The sequence below is a fragment of the Folsomia candida genome, unplaced genomic scaffold (assembly GCF_002217175.1).
Source record: "Folsomia candida strain VU population unplaced genomic scaffold, ASM221717v1 Fcan01_Sc005, whole genome shotgun sequence".
Taxonomy (NCBI): Eukaryota; Metazoa; Arthropoda; class Collembola; order Entomobryomorpha; family Isotomidae; genus Folsomia; species Folsomia candida.
Window position 1 is genome coordinate 8,608,107 of NW_019091197.1, and position 24,317 is coordinate 8,632,423.

Genomic DNA, 24,317 nt, shown 5'->3' on the forward strand with positions numbered 1-24,317 from the left:
CAGAATTTCACAATGCGCCGAAGAAACCAAGGTATTTTCGTTTTCCCATATTTGGTGCACTTTTTGCACTCAACGTCCACAAAAATCGGGTCCACCAACAAAAGAGGATCCGATTGCAGTATGCGGAAAATCTCCTCGGAATTGGAATTCAGGCAGGAAAGAAGCAGCGTCCTACAGGGTTCACTCAATTTTGAGATGTTCGGACGGATTTCATGCACTGAAACATAAATAAAGTATGACGACGATTTTAAATAATTATGAGGAATGACGAAATACATTTGCCATGTAAAGTATATTTGAGAAACAATTAGAATATACAGTAAATTGTTAGACTTACAAATTTCAAAGCAATCCATGGCACTTGATGCGTGGAAATATTTTAAGAGACGATTCCTGTCGTCTACATCGTAATGTGCTTGTAAATGATAATTTAGTATTTTTAGTACTTCTTGGGCTTGGTCGTCCGGGTCAAAAAAGTTAATTGATGAGGCACGGACAGAAAATAAAGAATCCATTTTATTTAAAACTAACTGAAATTCTACTCTGTAATTAATAAATATTGGGAGTGAAAAAATAAATGTGAGTCGTCAGATGAAATATAGGTACTAATTAAACTGAATGGAGCCCACACGGTGGTTAAAGAATGTGCCAATTCAGATCATATCTGAATATTTATTCATATTTATGTGCCTAAACTTGAGAAATAAACCTCAGCTCATTTTATTGCTAAAGTTTGCATATATGTATGTATATAACAAATGAACCATTTCATAATAATGAAGATGACTAATTGGAATATGTGGTTGAGAGCTGCTGTGCACTAGAGATGCGTAGGATCGGAATTTTACCAACCCAACGCTATAATTCTTTTTAATGTTTCTTATGTATTTTGTAAGTAAGTTTTTGACATGTTTTGACTTTTTTAATTAATAATCACTTCCAAGTGCGACATGTGTTGAGTAATTCAATGAACTATGTGGAAACTTAAAACCTAATGAAACAACATTTTAGGAGTTTTCAGTACTTGGGCGAATGGAAGTTAGCGGATCCTATTCAGCTCTAGACATACACAGATTAATGAACCATGCAATTTCTGGACCAACCGACGGGTGTAGCATTCCAGATGCAATAATGCACAATTGCTTAAATATGAAATGCATATTAATTATATGCAATTGATACCATGCTAGTTTCTAAAAAGTCGTACAGTCTATTACAGTCTTGCAGTCTATTTACATTGGAATCTTCACGTCAAATATCTCGACAAATTACTCAAAAATGTTCTCACCAAAGTCCCCAAGTTTTCATGCGGATTTCCCCGAATTGCCACATATAAAAAAGTTACTGTGCCCTGTTGCGGTACAAAACAAAGCGTTCCACCATCACGGAACGGAGCGACAAGGACTAAAAAAGCACATGTTAGAGTGTCACGAGGAAAAACCGACAGAAGAGGTTCGAATAAGGACTGAATTTCAAGTAAGTATAAATATGCTTTACTTGTTTCTTAATCAAGCAAATATGTGGGATCCACCATGATCGCACATAATTTTTTTATTTTATGATTATTATTATGATTAAGTCATAGGCCAGTAGATACTTTAGTTTCATTTATAAATTCAGAGTCTTCATTTATTGAAGGGATTTTATTATTTTAAAGGTTAATTTGTGACCGCGACGCCTACTCAAAGGTGGAAAACTTCAAACTAAAAAGTTGTATGATGTGTAAACTGCGTCTAAAAATCGAGTTTCACCAAGATTTTGACTTTTTAAACATTTGTAGGGTCCTAAATAATGATCACGTCCAATTGCAAACTCAAATTTTTCGAAATAACAAATTTTTTCGATACGTGGCCCAGGTCAGAAAAAACTTGACATGAATATACTAAAATGTGTTGGATGTGGTAAGCCAACTAGGCTTGCAAAAAGTACTAAAATCTTACCAAAACCTGATTTTTCTTGTGATTTTGGTCCAGCAGTTTTCCTTAGGATTATTTGGATAATTATCAAAATTGTCATCCATTTGGAGGATTGTTTTTTAGCGATTATGTTTGTATTCGTTTATTTTTTGAATAATTTTAATCGACCAGTTATGAGCAAAAATGTGCTAATGTATAAATATTGATAATCAATTAGTGTAATATTTTAGCAAGTACTGGGAATACATGCCAGTGACAATAACTAGTCCAACGCATCAATAAAGAAATACAAAAAATCCTAAAAAATTGCAAATAAAAAACTGAAACCGTTTTAACTTGCAAAATATGTTAGCAAATTTAAAAATGCTGTGCAATTTAATTTGGAAATTTTTGATTTTTACTTGAGTAGAAAAAAAATCAAACGTTTGGAAGAAATAGCATGTCTTTATTTTTGGTTAAATTATTTAATTTTAAATACCAAGCACTTTACAAAAATTAAATGAAAAGTTATACGAAATATAAAAAAGGAATTTACAAAATCGCAGGTTCCGAATAAAATTTCCCAAGCGATACTGGCTTGTGAGACGCATACTCCGATGCCTGCGAGGTCGGTGGTGGAAAGGGCTTGGACAGCAACGCCAGCAAAAAATCCAACCAAAACACTCCCAAAACTAAACAATTTTCGAACTGATGCACCCTTTATTTCATTCACCCCCAGTCAAACGACACATTCGTGGGCCACCAAAACTTTACCACCAGCTTTTGGTGGAGAATCAAGATCTACCCCTGCAAAGTCATTTTGCAGGTCCACAAAGTCCACCACGTTTGACGACTGGATGGAGTCGCTAAATAGCTCCTCCTACGAAACGATGGAAATGACGGACAGAAGGAAAGATAAGACTCTGCAGAAGATTCATAGATCCTTTGGCGGTATGTCAAAGGAATGATACGACGAGGATGTTGACTCGTATGTCAACGATTACAAGGGCTGGTACAGAAGACCAGCAGGGCTGCCCTTCCCCTTCCAGATTTATGGAGGCTGTCGTCCTTCGTACGGACCTGGGGACCACCCGGAGGGGCAGGCCACCAGACGGTCTGGTTCGGAGAGCACGCCCCCACCCCTAAACGATCAAAACTCACCCCCCACCGCTGAAGAACTACAAAATTCAGGACAAGATCCCCCCTCCGACCTCCAGCAACCTCCCCCGGCAGCAGCAGAGGAGCAGCATCCTTCAAACCAAGATAATGTTGCAAGTGCAGAAGAAGAATGTAGAGTGTTTCTTCAAACACGACCAATATCCACCAATCCTCTGGAGAATGCACATGGTAAATATATTTTTGATTATTACTATCCTAGCCAACTAAAAATCGTCAAATTGAAGCAATATTAAAGTTTTGGGTATAACCTCTTGTGTGAAGTAATATCCTGGGTAGTCACGTTTCTCAAAAGGGACCATGATATAATGATAATATAGAGTAATAATTTTCTGATTCAGCAACGAGAAGAAATATCAAAAATTAGTATATTCTGAAGATTTTTTAAATAAGATTTTTTCGATTTATTTTATTTTCGTTTCCGAATTCAAAAATATGAATTTCGTAAAAACACTTAAAAGGGGTCGAGGTATTGAAAATAGATTGCAACAAAAAAAGATTTCGTAATTCCATCCACCCGTACCAGAGAAATCTGCGCCCCAGTGTAGCCTATGATATATGTCCATACCGCCCCCCAAGGTAATTCCTCCGCCCAAAAAGAAGTTGGCTTAATCATCACACGAACTATAGTAACATTTTGAAATACTTGATTCCAAATTCCAATATTACTGATGGATCTCGTTGTTGAATCAGAAAATTCGTATATACATATGCATTATGCTTGAATTACTATAATACATACATGCATAAGCAGAAAAGTGAAGGGAAATAAAAATTCACTTCACGAGTTTGCAAAAAATAATTTACGAAGTTTAGCCTTATCTTACTTTGTTGAATATCCCTATGTTTCGAATATTTGATAAAAATAAATAAATGATTTCGATAGGTTGTTGTATCACAACTTTTTGTAAATTTTGCAAAATTGTTATGCGAATTTTATGAATTTGAAGTGAATACCCCCAGTTCAAGCAGGATCTATAGAATTTCTCAACATAATTAAATGCCCTTTTCGCAATTGTGTTTCCAATTATTGTTGTCGATTGTGCTCGATAACGGGATTAATCGAACAACCCCCCACAGTGCTTGGGGGTGTGGTCCCAAATTAAATACACGTTAATTTTAATATAAATAGGGTGTCATTTTGACAGAAATTTCACTACGAATTCAATATTTTGCACGTTTGACCTCGTTAAGCATATAATTTAAATATTGGGGTGTCATTTTATAGGAAATTTTACAAGACCGTCCACAAGTGGGTCTAAGGTCAAACAAACAAAATTGACATATGTATCTTGAATTATTTGAAGGGAAATTTGACGCTACTTATTTACATTCGCTTGATTTGAACAGGTCTATATAAAACAGTATATCACGTCATATGATTTGTTACGGATATATTTTTATTCAAAATCCATTGACAAGTATTTATAACTAGCCTATAAGCCCGTCTTCAAGACGGGCCCCATTTAAAATTGGACACTAAACTATGAAAATTATTAAATCATAGCGGTTCAAAGCAGTTTTGCTTAAGAAATGCTTTATAAAATACTCCAGTACAAAATACAGCTAAAACTCCCAAAAATATCTCTTATCAGAATAAATTCCTCTACAATCATATTTATTATATTATAGTTGCATTATGCTCTCCAGGGAAATCATGAAAGTTCAAAGAATTTGTTTTTCAACTTGAGTGGATACATTTTGACCTTACTACCTAGCAGAAATGCATTTAGTCATCTAAAAACCTTTCAGCTTCTGACTACTTGGCGGACAAAATTCACGTGGGTTAATTCCGCCAGTTAATCCTTATCCTTATGTAAAAATCATGAATCAAGACCGACAATACGACTCGAACTGTATATTGTAAATCTAATTAAGTTAATATATTTTTTAGTTTTGACAATGAATATTTTTAACGTTGCTAAGGAATTTTTTTAACGTTGCTAAGGAATTTTTTAACGTTGCTACGGAATTTTTTTAACGTTGCTAAGGAATTTTTTTAACGTTGCCAAGGAATTTTTTTAACGTTGCTAAGGAATTTTTTAACGTTGCTAAGGAATTTTTTTAACGTTGCCAAGGAATTTTTTTTAACGTTGCTAAGGAATTTTTTAACGTTGCTAAGGAATTTTTTTAACGTTGCTAAGGAATTTTTTAACGTTGGTACGTACGGAATTATTTTAACGTTGCTAAGGAATTTTTTTAACATTGCTAATGAATTTTTTTAACGTTGCTAAGGAATTTTTTTAACGTTGCTAAGGAATTTTTTTCACGTTACTAAGGACTTTTTTTAACGTTGCTAAGGAATTTTTTTAACGTTGCTAAGGAATTTTTTAACGTTGGTACGTACGGAATTATTTTAACGTTGCTAAGGACTTTTTTAACATTGCTAATGAATTTTTTTAACGTTGCTAAGGAATTTTTTAAATCTTGCTAAGGAATTTTTTTAACGTTGTTAAGGAATTTTGTAACGTTGCTAAGGAATTTTTTAAATCTTGCTAAGGACTTTTTTTAACGTTGCTAAGGAATTTTTTAACGTTGCTAAGGACTTTTTTAACATTGCTAATGAATTTTTTTAACGTTGCTAAGGAATTTTTTTAATCTTGCTAAGGAATTTTTTTAACGTTGCTAAGGAATTTTTTTAACGTTGTTAAGGAATTTTGTAACGTTGCTAAGGAATTTTTTTTAACGTTGCGAAGGAATTTTTTTAACGTTGCTAAGGAATTTTTTTAATCTTGCTAAGGACTTTTTTGACATTGCTGATGAATTTTTTTAACGTTGCTAAGGAATTTTTTTAATCTTGCTAAGGAATTTTTTAACGTTGCTAAGGACTTTTTTAACATTGCTAATGAATTTTTTTAACGTTTCTAAGGAATTTTTAAAATCTTGCTAAGGAATTTTTTTAACGTTGTTAAGGAATTTTTTAACGTTGCTAAGGAATTTTTTAAATCTTGCTAAGGACTTTTTTTAACGTTGCTAAGGAATTTTTTAAATCTTGCTAAGGACTTTTTTTAACGTTGCCAAGGATTATTTTTAACGTTGTTAAGGAATTTTTTTAACGTTGCTAAGGAATTTTTTAACGTTGCTAAGGATTTTTTTAACGTTGAGAAGAATTTTTTAACGTTGTCAAGGGATTTTTTTAACGTTGCTAAGGACTTTTTTAACATTGCGAAGGATTTTTTTTTAACGTTGCTAAGGAATTTTTTTAATCTTGCTAAGGAATTTTTTTAACGTTGCTAAGGAATTTTTTAAATCTTGCTAAGGACTTTTTTAACGTTGCTAAGGATTATTTTTAACGTTGCTAAGGATTTTTTTTAACGTTGCAAAGGAATTTTTTTAACGTTGCTAAGGAATTTTTTTAATCTTGCTAAGGAATTTTTTTAATGTTGCTAAGGACTTTTTTAACATTGCTGATGAATTTTTTTAACGTTGCTAAGGAATTTTTTTAATCTTGCTAAGGAATTTTTTAACGTTGCTAAGGACTTTTTTAACATTGCTGATGATTTTTTTTAACGTTGCGAAGGAATTTTTTTAATCTTGCTAAGGAATTTTTGTAACGTTGCTAAGGAATTTTTTTAACGTTGTTAAGGAATTTTTTATGTGTATTTATTGATCAGAGTATAAGTTATATTCGCAGAGTATGTATATTGTTACAATTCGTAGTATAAAAAAAGCCTAAACGACCAGCGTTGTACAAAATATCCCTAACTGAAAATCGCAGAAATCGCAGAATTAAACGCAGAAAAAACGTAACAAAAAGAAACGCAGCAAAAATCGAAGACAAAATTCCAGAAAAAACGGGGTTACATATAATACACCTCCTCCAACTCTTTTCCTGGAGGAAGTGTACCCAAAATCGACGCCACATTCCCTCGTTGCGCGGCGAGGGAAACTCGCTGGCGGAGAAAATTGACCGCATTGAGCTGTCCAGTCGTGGAGGCAATCCTTTGCCCGATTTGTTCGATGAGGGCGAGCCCCTCCTGCCCCCAAACTCCAGTCGTTTCCATGGCAACCGGGACAAAAATGTACCGGTCCATCAGAAATGCATATTTCTTCTTCTTGGCGTCCTCCGCCTTGCTGGCTGCAGCAACCTGATGGCGCACTGTGTCGGGAAGGTGACTTGGGGCGACGGTGTCGGCGCACGTAAAATCCCACACGAGGGACCTCCCCCTCGCCCAAGGCACAAGCGTCATCCCGTCAGGACGCTTGCCGTCCGTGGTGGAGCACCCTGCTGGCTCCCTAATGCAGGGTACCTCCGCTGATCGGAGGGCTCTTGCGATAACGTCGTTGGCGGCCTAGTGGCGGGACCAACCACCGGCGCTCCGGCGGCAAGAGAGACCGTGTAGGCCGCGGGAGGAGACCTGAGCTCCACACGGGCATTTGTGCGGCTGGCAAATGTCGCAGCCGAGGCGGAGAGCGACGGAGACCCGAAAGGCCTCGTTGGAAAGGAGGGTACTGAGTTGTGGAGATGGGAGGGCGTTGAGCCAGACCCCCGCGTACTTGTTGCGCAGGGACCGGAGTCGGGCAATATCCTCCGGGATAACTGCCAAATCGGAGAGATGGGACAATGTTTTGTCCAGAATAGGGCGCTCCCACGCGGCTTGGACTCCTCTGACTATTTCAGGTGGGAGGTCCGCCATGCCGAGATCCGTCCAACGCTGTACCCCCTCTGCCATGGCGATGTCGTTGCCATGGAGCTAACCCGGAAGGAGACGTTCTACGTGGGGCAGGACGCTGTGGGCGGACGCAATAAAACACGGTATCGCCACATCCACAGCGTGCCTGACCCCGAGGCCGCCTTCCTTCACGGGTAGGGAGGACTGCATCCATGCAGCCTCCGAGAGGGTACAGTTTAGGATCCCTTCCAACGGGTCCTTAAGGGTAGCGTGGTAGTGGGCAAGGGCATCCATCTTCCTCCACGACGGGGCGCAGCGGAGAAAATAGATGAGCCGCGGGATGGAAATTGACGCGCGGAGTAGGAAAAAGGCCGAGTGGGCCGAAAGGCCGAGGAGTCGTTGGGAGAAAGTTGCAAGTTGTTGGGTCTTGGTTGCCAGGACAACCTCCAGCGCTTCATTTGTGAGAGGGGAGCCGAGCAGCATGGCGGATTCGGGGGGCATCAGCTGGATCCCGGCGGCTACTTGCTGGAATTGCAGGAGGATGTCGATGGCTTCCTCGCGCTCCGCCCCCAGGATCCCCACTTCGCATTTGTCGTGGTTGAGGTGGAGGCCAACTTCGCCGCTCATCCTAGCAACCGTTGCTAGGGCCTCCAAAACCTTGTCCGGTGAGTCCCCCATGGCCCCATCGTCGAGGTACCACAAATTAAGCTCCGTTTCCATCGCCTCGACGATGGGGTGGACCACTAGGGAGAAGAGGGCGGGGCCCAAAGGGTCCCCTTGTTGGCAACCGAGTAAGGACGGGATGGGGATTGTCCCAAAGTAGAGCGATGAGGGACTGGCGTAGCACTGCGACACGAAAGGGAAAATTGCCGGGACGAAAGGGAAAATTGCCGGGACGAAAGGGAAAATTGCCGGGACTTTTTTAACGTTGCTAAGGAATTTTTTAAATCTTGCTAAGGACTTTTTTTAACGTTGCTATGGATTATTTTTAACGTTGTTAAGGAAGTTTTTAACGTTGCTAAGGAATTTTTTAAATCTTGCTAAGGAATTTTTTTAACGTTGCTAAAGAATTGTTTTAATCTTGCTAAGGAATTTTTTTAACGTTGCTAAGGAATTTTTTTAACGTTGCTAAGGAATTTTTTTAGCGTTGCTAAGGAATTTTTTAACGTTGCTAATGACTTTTTTTAACGTTGCTAAGGAATTTTTTAACGTTGCTACGGAATTTTTTTAACGTTGCTAAGGAATTTTTTGAATGTTGCTAAGGATTTTTTTAACGTAACCATAACCTTAACCATAGCCATATCTATAACCATAACCATAACCATAACCGTAACTATAATCATAACCATAACCATAACCATAGCCATAGCCATAACTATAACCAGAATCATAATCATAATCATAACCATAACCATAACCATAATGAAAAATCGAATCAGTCCCCTGATTGGTTGAGCTAGAATGCCAACAGCAAATCGGAATGCAGGAATGTCACGGAAAATTTTCACGGGACGGACTTTTCGAAATTATAATATAGATATGTAGACTCAATATGGTTCCACGATAAAATCTGCGTGAAATTATTAATAATTAACTTTGTGAATTTTGCAGTATTTCAAAGAATGCAAAGGGTCAGACGATTACTGGACGCTATAGTAACCAGTAAAGAATGCATGGATAACCCAGACGACGCTCGGCTTCTTTATTCCCATGATCGGCTAAATTTGAGCACACATAAATCCTTCAAAGAGTTTCAAGAGTTCCTGGGACAATTACACGAGCCAGTTTACACCGACTTTTTTCGGTTTTATTTTGGAAACCGTCCTTTAACACCACATCCCGAAACAATTTCAGGCGCCTTGTCTCATTACGGATGTAGATACACCTCAAAAAAGAAAGGTTCGATTTCTACAGTATTTCAAATTTATGGAATTATACGTATATATTTATTGTTAATTTTTATTTATATTAGGCCACTTGCCTGGTTGCACTAAAGAATCTACCAGCTCCACCACAAATGATTCTAATAAAGGTGGTAAGAAAAGCACAACAGCAAAAAACAGTGCAACAAAAAACACGAAAAAAATCTATGCGGGAACTGAGGAAAGTAGTACTGGAGCAGTTACGAGGGCTCGTAGCGCTAAGGCCGCTGTGTTGCAGAATATCATCGGACCACCTGGTACACAAAAAGCTATGCTGTCTACATGTGGTGACGCCTGCGGTTTTAATGGAATTACGAAAATTAGGTAGCCTTAGATAACTAAATTAAACACATTCCTGGAAATTTAGATGGCATAATTCCAATTTGAACGAGGCTACATATTTAAAACACTATATGATATACGTGAGCGAGAATTTGCATTTCTCCCGTGAAATGTTTTTCAAGAACAAGAAAAATGCAAGTGTTTACATAAGTATGGACTAAATTAAAATCTCGTTTACACTGACAATTATGAAAAATCCTAAAAAATGTGTTTAGTTTTGGAAGGGTACATAATTTTTGTAGTTTAATCAAAATCGGGACCAGACCGCTGGCGTGATCGCATTGTTAGTTCTCTAATACATGGTGGCGATCAAAATACGATGCAATGAACGATGAATTGTTGCAATTTTGGAAAATTGTAATGACATTAGTTTATCATATGTAGGTTACCGAAAAAAATCACCTGGAAGAATTACATCGGAAAGTATCTTCCGGAGCAAATATCGAATGGAAATAATCACCTACATATATTTTCCTATGTGATTTCTTCCAGATAATTGTTTCTGGGCATCCTATACGTATATATTTCAACTTCAAATGAACAAATCCAACTACCGCATGATTTAATTTATATCAAAACAATTTCTTGCTGGCGTAATAATGCAGCTCTAGTAGTATCATTTACATACATTGTTAAAAATTGTCTCGTAACCTGCCGATTGTTATCCCCCTATGAAACAAAGGCGAATAACGTCACAGCTTAGCAATTCTTTACTGCAATTACTAGTGAGAAATATTTTTATCTGGTTCAACATAATTAATTTTCCCACACATTATCGTTCAGCTTTTAAGTTTTCACATGAGGGACGCTTTTGCAAGGTTCGAAACTTCTCTGGTATGAAATTGAAAGTATCGTGTTTTAATATAATTTTAGGAGTTTTGCAGAGATGTAAACGTAATGAGGGTGCTATTTATTACAAATATTATGGTGTCCGTAGTATTTCGCATACCGCAAGTAGTTACGACGGTAGCGAGATTTTGTTTGTCAAAGATTCTGTTTTTATCTAGTGGGGGAAAAATTCAGATTTTTACAAAGTTTTTATTTCACTACTAAAATCAGGTCAGCGTATGTCAAACTGAATTCTTTAATCTGCCCAACTTAAAAATTAAAATACATATTTTAAACTTCGTAAAATTTTTAAAATATGGTTTCAAAACGGGTTGGAATTTGAAACAGATTAGGTTATTTTGAGTCTTTTACCCACAGAAATTATGCAATATGTTAATTTTGAAAACAATTCATAGCACAGTCTACGGATTCCTATTTTTATTTTGCTACATTTCCGATTTACTGCAATTTTACCTAATTTTATATTATGCCTTTATTCTCTAGTTGATAACAGTTCGCCGGACCATTGTGGTAAGGACATTTGATAGCATTCTTATACAATAGAACAAAATTGATTGACAGTATATTTGAAGATACAACAATTTCAATGACCCCGGATTCTGAGCCATCCAAATCAACAAAATGCACAGCCGCAGACGAAAAGAAAAATAGTAAGTTACATACATATTTACATACTCAACTCTTAGAAAACAATGCAGCAAAGTTTAACAAAATTAATTGTTTCAGATAATTTTACAAGCACATCGAAGATCCGCAATTTAGAAAGCAAAGTTACAACATCCTCCGTTAGTGGTAATCAATAAATAATTTCATTAAAATCATCACATGAATTAATGAAATTAAATTATCAAAACCAGAAGTTGAGACGCAAAAGCCTACCTCAGACTATGCACTACGAAGGGAGCGTGTCCCAAGCATCCGGTACTCCCCGGAACTACCTCTTGTGGAAGTGGAAGTGGAAGACTTTTCACACCAAGAAAGAATTCAGACCTGACTTCGTCGCCAAACATGCAGAATGCGTAATTAACTTAGTCGACAGGGCGCTTCTTCTTGCTAGTCAACAGAAACCTAAGAAGAAGAAAAAGTCCAAAATGATCCCGCATGGACCAATGCCAGTTACGTTACCAGGCAACTCCGGTCCCTCAGGGTTCGCCACTGCAAGGGCGACGTGGGGAAGAAATTCAAAGCAACGTAAACCCAGTTATAAGGATCAAAGAAAGCTGAACAGTAAGAATACGAAGGACGAAATAAAGAGACCAACGTCAGACACCAAACTTAAGAATTCTTCGGGTGGTAGCACTATAGAAGAACCGCCCCCTATCGAATCCCTTTTACTCGAGAATACAGATTGTGCAGAAGCTGATAATAAACTCAATCCCACAAAAGCCGAGAGTTCTCCAGTATCCCACGAGAATGATGACCCTAATGAATTCATTTTAATTCCATCGGATTCGGAAGAACAGCCAATTTATGATCCTCTCAAGATTACTGACAGAATATGGTATGAAGAGTTTGAAAAACTTTGACGAGTCACTTTTTGGATTCTCGGGAGAAGAAGCCGAAATTCTCACCTTGGCGCCTCAAACTTGTGTTTCATCAGGTATTACCATGCCATACGCCTTGAAGATAATGAGCGACTGCATTCCAAATTATTCAGATCAGAAGAAAATACAACTGGTCAGTTCAGTTATTAATCACAGTAATCAGAACGACCCAGAAGCAATTGTGCCAGTATTCACGACCATGCCGATCTTCCTTCCAGACGAAGAAAATTTTGATACGGTGGATGGTAAACTATACACTATAGTCTTCTACAAGATCCATGCAATTCTTGTGGAGGTGGATTTTGATAAGTTGAAAATCAGCTTCATGGACTCATTGCCCGAGTACCTTAGTGATGTCGAAAAGAAGATCATGTTCAATGATATTCGCGCCGTTCTACGAGAAAGGTACTTCATAGTTGACTGGGATCCAGGGAACAATTTTTAAACGACTGTGTCATCCTCAGTTTAATGAACCTAAAAGCCAGGCTACTAAACCTGGATCACATGTTGTACGAGAATGTTGACCCCAACGGTACAAGGGTATTTCGCAATAATATGATTGAAGAATTGATGAAAACAACGGATATTGGAACCAGGTTTTTTAACAAATGTGGGATTGCAAACGTCGTGCTAAAACAAATTGAAATGAGAGAAGTGGAAAGAAAGAAAATTTTAGAAATTATGAAACAACGGAATCGCATTTCAAAAATTAAGGACCAGATGGAACAAGTACCAAATGAGCTAGAAGACGGCACGGCAAACCCATACATTGCAGATCTTGAAGTACAATTGAGAGAGCTGCAAGAAATCCTACAGCAGGATATCGATACATATGAGCTTAGTTTTGAAAGAAGCAGAGCTATACGCAACTCCAAAATTTAATTCTTCCAATTTCTCGTGAGTTTACGACAAATTATTTTCATATTTATAGGTATAATTAATTAAAAATTTTTTACAGTTACGGACCTTATATGAAGCCTTTAGAATTTACCTGACCTAACATACTTTATTTCTTTCAGGTTATAACGTTTATGGGGAGCCAATTACACAACAATTCAGGTAGAGTTTAAAGAACTCCACCTTGTTCTTTAAAGATTGGTTCAAACTGGGACGAGATGCAACATAATTATCAGATATTCTCAGCATATCTTTCATACATTCAATCTTATTATTTTAAATTTTCGCATGCCAAACACAAAGTCTCACAGAATTTGCACAAGGATTCTATGCAAAAGAAATTTAAACAATTTCGCTCGAAACCTCAATAAAACGCCAAGTATTAAAATTTTCAATTTCTAGTAACCCATAGTAATTCTTCCGAAAAATGTTAGTTATCATTATTCATTACTCATTAAATCATCATTTATCAAATTACATATACCTTGATGCGTGGCATTGTAATAAAAAGTAGGAACCCTTTTAAATAGAAGAAAACGTTTAATGTATTAAAATGTATTAAAATGTATTAAATTATCTTCCATGTATTAAAATAGGGATGTTTAAACTTGTTCACCTCTGTGCGTTTTTAACAAAACTAATATTTTATTGCATTTCAAAATCAATTAATTTTATGTTTACAAAGTTAGAGTTGTGATTTTTTCTTGCGTGAGAAAATATTCATGGAAGAAGGAAATCAAAATTTTAATCTTCTAACTTTGTAGACCTTAAAGTTATCGACAATATACAATCCTGTTTTTGTCAAAATGCACGAAGGTTGACACGTTTTAAAATCGCTATTTAGAAACATAGAAGGGAAAGTCGAGGCAAAAACATTCTAAATCAAAACCCGCATATAATGGCACGTTACAAATACTTGATTTAAACATCATTTTTTATGTCTTTGTAGGATTCCTATTTTTTGTTAAATGCCAAGCATTAAGGTAAAATTGCTCATTAAATAACATTTTTAAAATAATTTCGGTGGAATTGATCTGATTTACTTGAAGATGATAATTTGATGCCTGACATTTTACTGAGTTTTCGGGAAAAATGCTTTCTCTTTCGTAACCACTGTGAACTCAAACTATCATGAGATTGCGATTGTGTCAAAATAACTAAATATTAATCTATAAATTTACTTTTTAAATGGACCAAGAATAACGAGTCATTGAGTTGTATATACATTAAACTTCATTAATAATTTAGGTTACGGAATTTTACTGTTCGACTCCTTTGTAGTCAGCTTTTCAACGTGCAATGTGTGTACTATGTTTCAAACAATAATATGAAATAAATAAAATGCTCTCAATTATCTTGATACAAAAATTTGAATAATTTATATATATCTGTACTTACATACATACATTCAACATGAACAATTTGACATTTCACAAATTAAATATGACAAATTTGTAATCTGCATACATACTTTCCTTTTAATATAACTATTCAAAAGAACAACTTGCAAAATTATACATATTTGCTCTTTTCTGACAGACGCCGGGCTTTGAGACCCGAAAATTTCAAGATGAAGCTTGATTTGTCGTCTGAGCTTTTACGGACTTACTTATTGATAAAAATGGAGCATTTAATAAATCAAAACTTAAAAAATAAAGTCATTTTATGGTCATATTTTGGGGATTTTTACGGTAATATTTCATTCATATTTTGGGGATTTATCGATCATTCATATCCGACGTCTGATTATCATGCTGGTTCAAGATACATAACCTTTAGTAAATGCAGATAAATAGAGAGCTTGAGCAAACGCCGGTAAACGAAAACGTATAAGGCAAGCGGTGGGGGAGAATTGTAGTTTTACGTTTTCGTTTACGTACAGAAATTTAGTTTGGGCACATATTTTTACGTAAAGTTTAACTAAAAATATCAGCACAATCTTTAGCGAATGACATCAAGCTAATTATCGCAATTTAAGATAGCCCAACGGTGTAAATTTTCACCGCGAGTGGGTGAACAGAAGACTTTTAAGACATGGTGCTAAATTGCCACCAGTTGGTACTAATTTCTCACAAGACGGTGACAAACTTCATCACCATGCAGTATCACGCATCCTCAAAATACTTTTGTGAAGATTTCATCAATTTGAAGCATAACTATGTGCTCAAAGAAATTAGACTATAAAAAAATCCAGAGCATTATTTTCCAAACTACAAATCTTGTATCAATTCATCTTTTCGGGGATGTTTCGTAAATAATTTGGCATTTTTTTCAAAATTTGCAAATTTGTAAATTTGTAAATTTGTAAATATATATATGTAGGTTTTTCAGCGTACATATTTAGGGCAAATTCCAAATTCCATCAAGATCACAACAAGTCCCGCAACAGGGCTTGCACTTGTCAGAAATTGATAAACTCGTACAAACTGTCGCCGAGGGTGAAAAATGGATATTTGCCAATTTTTAGGTATCTCCCCCATGTACGATTTTCCTGAAACTCGGTGGGAATATTCTCAAAGCATTCCTGAACTTATTTCAGTAATCAGAACATTGCCGCAACAAGATTTGAAAGTGTCAAAATTCATAAAAATCATGCAAACTGACGCCGAGGGTGAAAAAATGGTCATTTGTCAATTTTTAGGATGAAGTTGCTTCATTATTGTCCAGGATTTCGCCAACGTCCTCAAATTCGAGATCTTCATAATTCTCCTGCTCGGATGAGATGTCTTCTTCAGCACTATAATCTGTATCTTCGGGTTCAATTGTAGAATATTGTGCAAATGCTTTCACGAAGTTTGATCCATTGTCAGTCACGGCTCTAGTAATTTGCTTCAGTTGAATCGTATAAGAATTTAAAATTTCCGAGAGAAGTTCACCAATCCTGTCATATGAGTGAGTTCCTTTGAACCTGCGACATGCCAGGACGCCCGAGTAACGCGTCAGGTCACTTTCAATCTAATGCGAACATTTAAAATAAAATGGTAAATATGTTTGCGCATGTATCAATTCTATTTGAAAAGTATGACATGAATTTACCCAGTGAACAGTGACCCCAAGAAACCCACGACTCATTCCCTTACAGGTCCAAGCATCCGTGGTAATGCAGCAATATTTGATCTGCTGAAGTTTTGTTATGAGTTTCGATCTTGCAATATTAAACTGATCCGCGATTTGTCTCCCCAACTTGCGTCTAGAAACAAGGTTGACAGCGGGATTCAATCCTACAAATATAAACATTAAATGTAGCAATAATCATTTTTCATTAGCGAAGTGTAAGTGCATATGCATGTAAATGTTAATTCGTGGTCAATTAAAAAAATACACAACTCCAATAGAAACAAATAAGGTTATTATAAGTAATCACCTTTTACTAATTGTTGAAACTCAGGTTGCTCGATCGTTGATAATGGATGCATGCCTTTTACGATGAAATTTAGCACGAGCTGATCTGAATTGCTGATTTTGGTTTGTTTCTTGACTACTTCTTTTGTAAAACCGACACTTATTAAAGTGGACTGACTTGTCGACATGTTTGTTGTTTGTTCCTTTAACTCTTTCTTCTTTTTCTTTATTAAAGGCTGCTGGGTCTTTTTACGATTTTCATAATCTGCAATTGAATCCTCGTGTTTTCTCTGAAATTAATTAAATTATCAATGCAATAATCGAATGGGTGGTTTGTTAGAACTTTTTAGGCATATATACACACGGGATTAATTATTCGTTAACTAATTATCGTTCAAATATATAATACGTAGCTCTTAATTTTACCTTCAAATGAAGTACAAAGTTTCCAGTAGCAGCCAACGATCCACTAATAACGGTTTTAACCGTGCACAAATTGCATTTTGCCAGTACAGTTTTTCCATTATTGTCAACAGATTTAACTACAAAAAATGTCCCATCTAAAATGACAGGGTAAATTCTGAGGTCGTCGGAGCCAGGGTCACTTGAATTTGACATCCCCCGAATTATTTTAACAAATTTTGTTTTAATATTTTACTTCAACGATGCGAGTAACAACGTAGATGTGAAACTTTGAACCGACTTGAAGATGGGAAACCAAATAATCCGCTCATTTCTTGGGCATGAGAAGAAACTGTATATTGTATATTTGGAGAGCAGATTTTTGTCCAATATACAATATACAATATACTTTTATTTTATTTTTTAAGATACAATATACAATATACAAAAAGTATATTATATACTGTATATAATATACATGTATATTCAATATACATGTATATTGCCCACCTCTGGAAACCAGGAATATGCGTTTGATACAAAATTATACGCGGTGCCATTGACACCGTTTCTGGATTAAAATCGGTGATTTCGTCCTTATGCATTAAGGATTATACTGCAGTACCAAAATATATTTTTAATATAATCGTTAAACTAGTTGTTGCTCCTTTCAAATAATTTATTATTTACATATATCTCTAAGAATTTTTAATTTGATTAAAGCAAGTAGATTTAACTAGCGCCTATTCACATATGAGCTCGGAGAGCGTACGCAATATTTTCAGAGTGGTGATATTTATCTTATTCGTTCTAAATAAATCAATAATTAAACTCTCATTTCATAATTTGGAATCCAAATTTTGGATTGCCATTCATTTTCGACAAGGCATATCTGCTTAGAAAAAAAACGAGAAATTGTCTCAAGGATCTCTAGCAAAATTAGTGGTTAGTTTTGCAAAATCAGCATTGCGGTCATGTTTGTGGCATTTAATGCTGGGGTTAGTGATAAAAATATTTTTTCATCTACTCTAATTGCATGTTATTAATCTAAATAGTACCAAAGTCAAGAAAGTAAGAAATGAACAATGCAGAATATAATATACAGAACAAATATAAAAAGTATATACATATTTAAATATGTGAGCAAATGCATGTTGGCATATACAACTTTGCCAATGTAGCTTATTTTAACTTGACATTTGCGTGAATAGCGAGCTCTCCTCCTTTCCTTACTTCCTTTTCTTTCTAATAATTAAACTAAGTACTTCTAAAGCTCCCGCCCCGCAGGCAACTATTCTAGATAAACCCTTTTTTATCATTATAATGCACAAAATACAAAACTGCTTAATATTTACATGCCACAGTTTCCAGTAGATTTCCTCAATCAGAAATATGCATGCCGTACCGAACAAAATCTGAGCCACGATTTTGAAAATTTGTGCAATATTTCCATCCAGGGTTAATGCTTTTGACTCAAAATCTTTTGAAGGAATGCGATTCCGCAACTTTCCCGCCATCTCTTGATACCGCATCGTTTTCTTGGCAATACCAGAATGATGCAATGTACTCATTCTAACTAGAATTCTGGGGTCAACAATATTTTCGAAAACCCAACCGGTCGGCACCACTCCTACATACTCCTTCCCAATACTGTATTCTGGGCCTGGCTGAAAATTTTCCAGATACGCCTTTGCTTCCTCTAACTTCTCAAGCCAGCCGAGATACGCCATTTTTTCCGATCCACAAGAAAATCCGCTAGAATTTGAAAGAATTTGGTGTGGATAATTCCACCAGATGTTGGTTTCAGGTCTAATGCGAGTATGATTAACATGGACATTCCCCATCAAGAAATGATGAAAAGCCTTTGATGATAACCTCGAAAAGGATGTATCAATTGTTGCGAGGGCCAAACTATTGGCCGCCCACCACCCAGGAACTAACATCTCCCATGCTTCGTAATTCACTAATTCATCGACAAAAGGGAACCCATTTTCAACTAGTTGGTCAAACTTTTCATAAGGAAGGACACGAATAGGGGCAATTGTTTTGTCCACGTTGTCACTACGGAATATGGTCGAGGTAATGAGTGACGTTAAAAGGAATGGGCCACAAGCAAAGTAAATGTGCGTCTCTCCTTTTGCATTTCTCGCAATTGAGGAGCCTTGTTCCAGAAAAATGTTGTATCCTATTGACAAAATCTCTAATTTTGAAATTTTTGATTTCGAAGTCGACAGAAGAAAAACACCAAGAAGAATTGAAGTGCTTATAAGAAGAGTCCACAAATGCCAGGAAAATATATGGATCAAATTTTCTAGCGATGTTTTTGGCGTACGCCTCTTTGAACAACTCAGGAAACCATAAGGACGTAAACTTTTTACAAGTTCCACCCCAAATTGGGCATCCATGGTGATTGTGGGATATTTAATCTGAGAAGATAAGCATTGATTCTGTACTAGTGTACTATTCGGTAGTAGATGAGGTTCCCTTTGGAGGAAATATGAACATTCCAATCCTGCAGAAACGAGTTGATCAGTATCCTCTCATCATTTCTTATGTCTGAGGGTTTAATATTTCTATAGTCCACGTATTTTCGGTTGCGATAAATAACCAAAGGGGGTTTGTCGGCCATTGTGTTAAACGCTTTGGCTAGTTTTTCTATTCCTACTTCCTCCAATTTCTCAAGTGCAATATCGTAACAAACTTGAAAACAACCATGACCATATCTGCAGCAGAACTGGAAATTGACTATGTATGTGTATGTATGTATTTGGTGGGGTGATGATCCTGCCATTAATTGGGCAGGACCAATCAGCTGCGTAAGCACTTATGGCTTATTGCAGTCTCCCCAATTACACGGCACGTGCCTTAATGCGCTGAATTCCACACCTCCCCTAAGATAAATCCTCTCATGACTTAAAAATCCTCCGGTCCTGACTATGAATTGAGTCAGGACCAGAAAGAGATCTGGACATTCTCCCCCGAATTCTGGTGGCATATTGCTACGCCTCCCAGTTTTTCGGTCCATTCTAGGTAGCGAATCCTCCACCGCACGATGACCGGCCCAAAAAGAACCCCCCCCCCGTGGTTTCGTAACCGCCACGACCAACTCCTGAGAAGCTCAGTGGGTCGTAGCCCCACGAGGGTAGGTCCGCCGGGGCCATACCACCGCGCAGCAGAGCCCCCACCAGTAATGGACTCGTTACATTGCGCTTCCCACCGCAGCGTATGTAGTATTGACAGTGGTAGGGACTTGGCACAAGGCCGACGGACTGACCGCCTGAACGTGCACTTATTGCTCTCAGTCCCGTCCCCCTCCCCCAGAATCGGCGCGGTAACCGAGTTCAGGGTGGCTTGTTTAGGAGGGACTGAGAGCAGCACCCCGTCCATTCCGTCCAGGGCACTTGTTCCTCCTCCTCACCAACCTGCATTGAAAAAAAAAAAATATTAGTAATGTTTTACTAAAACATATTGCAGCCACGTTGATGGGCACGTGGCATGCAAAGATTTGGGTGAAAATAAAGTGTGGGGGTGGTTCCCTGTTGTGAACCACCCACCTTGACATGCATCCCACTCCCCCCTACACACTCAACACAAAAATGTGGCACCCCCACCTCCTCTCCTCGAGAAAATAATTTCTCTTGAAATTTAGTGGGAGAGGAGAAAAAAAACACATGTCTCACTTCAAACTCCCGCACGTGCCTTGGAAATTGACTATTACGCTATTATTTACAAACATGGCTAACATATTAAGACCAGAGTTTTCGTTCACAAGAGTTATCATTTTATTACCCCACATTTTTAAGTTACCACCCGGTTCTAGCAGCAAAACGTGATATCCTGTCGGATAGTAAGGTGTCATCCATCTACTTGAAAAGAACCGTTCTTCGTAGAGATTAGGCGGTAGATTATCTGCAGATTGTTTGGTTGGTGGGTAGATGTGGAACCTCGTTAAGAAATTCCATCCGCGTTGTTGTCCAAGGTTTTTTCTTATGGGTATCTCAATCCTTGATTCGAATGAGAGGCACAAAGGAAATCTTGAATTGTTAAAGTGGTCACTTCGAAATACTATGCCGATTGTGACAATCGGATGCTCGACAATTTCTATGGGATCCGTTGGATGGACATCAATTGCAGCCTGCTCAACAATTTCCTGATCGTCCAAAGGCTGGAGATTAACCATGGGTAGCTCAATTTGTTGGGGGAGTGGGGCAAACCATGGCAAGCGTGGAATAAGGCTGGTTCAGTTAACTGAAATGATTAAAAAGCATTGGTGCAATTTTTTAACCCAGTTTTCGAGCGCGTGCTTACAGTCCGTGCCGCTGATCATCGTCCGTATCTTATGCTGGGCAAAAATTAAGCCCGCGATGACGACCATTGCTTCTATAATGTCCAGCAATGTGAGGCCAGTGATCATGGAAATTGTTCCACCCACGAGGCCTAATTCAATTTTGGTACTTAGTTTTATCTTCCAATGCAAATAGTAAAAGATGAATGACATTTACCAACTTCTTCGAAGGTGCTGTATCTTGCACCTCTCCTTGATGCTTGGACGGAGTCCATTTCGAAGTAGACGTACACGATGGAGAAAGTCTCATTATTACTAAAATGATATTCCCAAAACCTTTAACCTATGCAATATCTTCAAATATTTATACATATATTGGCATAGTAAAATTTCTTAAGAATGAACGGGTAGCTTTAATTAGTCGCATATGTGCGAAATGCACAAATTCTGCGGAATTAGGGAACTGAAATTTGAAACTGAATCTGAAACCTTTGCTTTTTAATAGTTACCTCTGGGGGTTATGGATACTAGTTCCAGTCTAAACTATAAATGACACCAGCACAGCAAACCTAGATGTTATAGCCATATCCCACAATCTTGGTTTATTCCTGTTTGGTTGTTAAGAACCAATCAATGAGAGTCACACTCTTTGGCTCACAACTAATCGGGAATAAACCAGGATTGTCGGGTATGGCCCCCTGGGTTGGCTCCGCTGAATTCCACCTACTTTGCTTACATCAATTGCTGCTTATATTCGTTCCTGTACCACTCCATGTGTTTCTGGGTTAATGGACTAGAAGTTACGGACGTGGTGTACTTGGTTTGTCTGCAATTAGGTAGGCATTTCTTACAAGATGCTTGAATGCCGTGGTCATACATCTCCTCTGAAAATAAACATATTAATGTGCCAATTATTTAGTTACATTTATACTACATGTTAATATGATGGTCTCACTTTCTTTTCCCGCAGCGCACCCTATCGATCCCCAGGTATCGCACAAGGCTCGTCCAGGTTCACCTATTGTAGCTATTGTACATTTTTCGAATAACAGTGTTGAATATATTGTTTACCAGGAGCTAGAAATCCAGTACAATTACACTTTGCGTCGACTGCATCAGAAATACATTCCTGGAAACAGTTTTGCTGCGTGTACTTCTCATAAAACTTCAACCTGGCACCGCCCTTGTCGTCACTAAAAAAACACTTTCGTTGATCCTTACCAAGGATTTAGAAATTATTAATGTTAACCAGGTGTTATGAACAATTTTATAAGAATTTTATACGAATGTCATACCACTTCTATATCACCAATTCCGCCATCCGCCAATAATATGATTGGCTTGACTGAAACGAAAACTTCGTGTCCGAAGGGCATGGATTTTCCGAAACGCTTAATTTTGGGTTCATTAGACGGATGAGCAACGGTGAGCTTAGCATGGTTTCAAAATTGTTAATACCCTCGAAGTTAAATCTTCTAATTGAAACTTTTTCCACCATAAACAAAGACATACCATGAATCCTGTCCCCTCGCTATGGACACAGGCTTTATCCAGTAACTCGTCTTTTATGATAAACGATAAACCTGACATTTTTCCTGGAGATGTTTGTCGCCAGGGAGTACGAATTGAACCATTTGGTTTAAGTTGCTCTTGTCCGATATCTTGGTCTAATTTGGCCTTCCTCCATGCTTCTAGCTCGTCGTTGGTATATTCCCCTTCACTCACGACCGTCTGAATGGTTTGGAATCTATAGATAGATGTCCAAAATTGTCACTAGACCTTCAAGAGACATGCAGCGTAGTACTACAGGGACCGGGGCAGCATCGATTAGGGAATTTAATTCAGTCAAGAATGTTTAACATTGAATTGGTAATCCAATGATGTAACTAACATAGCTAACGAACATACATAACTAATATTATGAAACTAATTTAGCACCAGAATGCAGTATTTGAGATTAATTAAAGCTTACCGTCTGGTGACTAACCCTGGAATTCCATTGAACATGCATGTGCTGCCCCACTCGGAGAAGCGTTTCTTGAACAATAATCCGCAAGGGACTAGTATTTCATTAAGAAAACATCCGGCGATTGCGTTGGAGCAATCATATGTTGCCTATAAATGAAACCTCAGCTTACCGAGTGAATTCGCATATTTTAACAAGCCATACCTTCTTAAGGAACGGAATAATTTTGTCGGTCATTGCGTTGGATGATGGCTCATCAGTGAGATTATAGCTATCTCGATTTACGAATATGCCAGTATTACCATTTTCTTCATTTCTGACGTTGTTCAGTCCCGCATAAGTCGTTTTCCAGGAACAAACTTGATCTATAATTTGCAGAAGCCTGCGGGTATCCTTCACGCTCCATAAAAGTCCATCCTCGTCTGTCACACTGTCAAGGGCTACGGCTGTTTTATAATTTCTATACAAAATTACAAGCGTTCACTGTACAGCAGAAGAAGCAAAGCGGAGTAGCTATATCCATCGTAAAATTAGAATGTCTTGTAACTTTGAGTAAAGCCTTGATAACCTCTTACGTTATTGCTCTTGATATGGACGTGAGTTTCAAGCCACCAGGGTGACTAACTGTGACCTGTGGGAAGTCGACATCCATAATCCCAACTTCTTCCGTTTCCGTTGACACGACTAGTGGATGTCCCATTGTTCTCTTTATACCCTCCTTGATAATAAGATACACGATGATGCAACACAGCCAAACCACAATGAACCAAAAGGCCCTGAAAGACAGGAAGAATGTCGTAAAGCCATAATTATTTTTATGTAACAAATACATAAAAACTAGACAATGGAGTGAAGTTTCCATTCTATCTCTGGTACTGGCCTGTATTACAACCCAGAAATCACTATAGAGGAATTTGACTATTCTCACAAGGAGCTTAGGTAATTGCAATAAAACATTATACAGAATCTAATATGTGGAAGTAATCAAGTATACTTTAGAATCCCTGTGTATATTAATAATTGTTAAATGTCTGAAGGCGGTAATCCACAGCAAGATGAACAAAATGCAATTCCTGTGCATTGT

At 37.4% G+C, this 24,317-nt stretch overlaps 1 protein-coding gene across 1 annotated transcript; it reads right to left on the minus strand.

Annotated features, from left to right (window-relative positions):
• Positions 1–21,999: 21,999 nt before the first annotated feature.
• On the minus strand, positions 22,000–23,933 carry LOC110850501 (pickpocket protein 28). Its single transcript, XM_022097938.1, has 8 exons — positions 23,809–23,933; positions 23,438–23,693; positions 23,240–23,382; positions 22,780–23,014; positions 22,563–22,697; positions 22,339–22,483; positions 22,223–22,294; positions 22,000–22,151 (listed from the first exon to the last, which is right to left on the minus strand). Exons 1-8 carry the CDS (start codon positions 23,931–23,933, stop codon positions 22,000–22,002), a joined length of 1,263 nt encoding a protein of 420 aa, XP_021953630.1.
• Between the last annotated feature and the right edge of the window lie 384 nt (positions 23,934–24,317).

Bases quoted from the DNA above. Each gene is read 5' to 3' on its own strand.
- LOC110850501 (XM_022097938.1), bottom strand. From the start codon at position 23,933: ATGGGACATCCACTAGTCGTGTCAACGGAAACGGAAGAAGTTGGGATT. The intron at 23,694-23,808 runs GTAAGAGGTTAT...AATTTTGTATAG, and splicing joins TCCATATCAAGAGCAATAAC to AAATTATAAAACAGCCGTAG. The intron at 23,015-23,239 runs GTAAGCTTTAAT...ATCTATCTATAG, and splicing joins CCAGGGTTAGTCACCAGACG to ATTCCAAACCATTCAGACGG.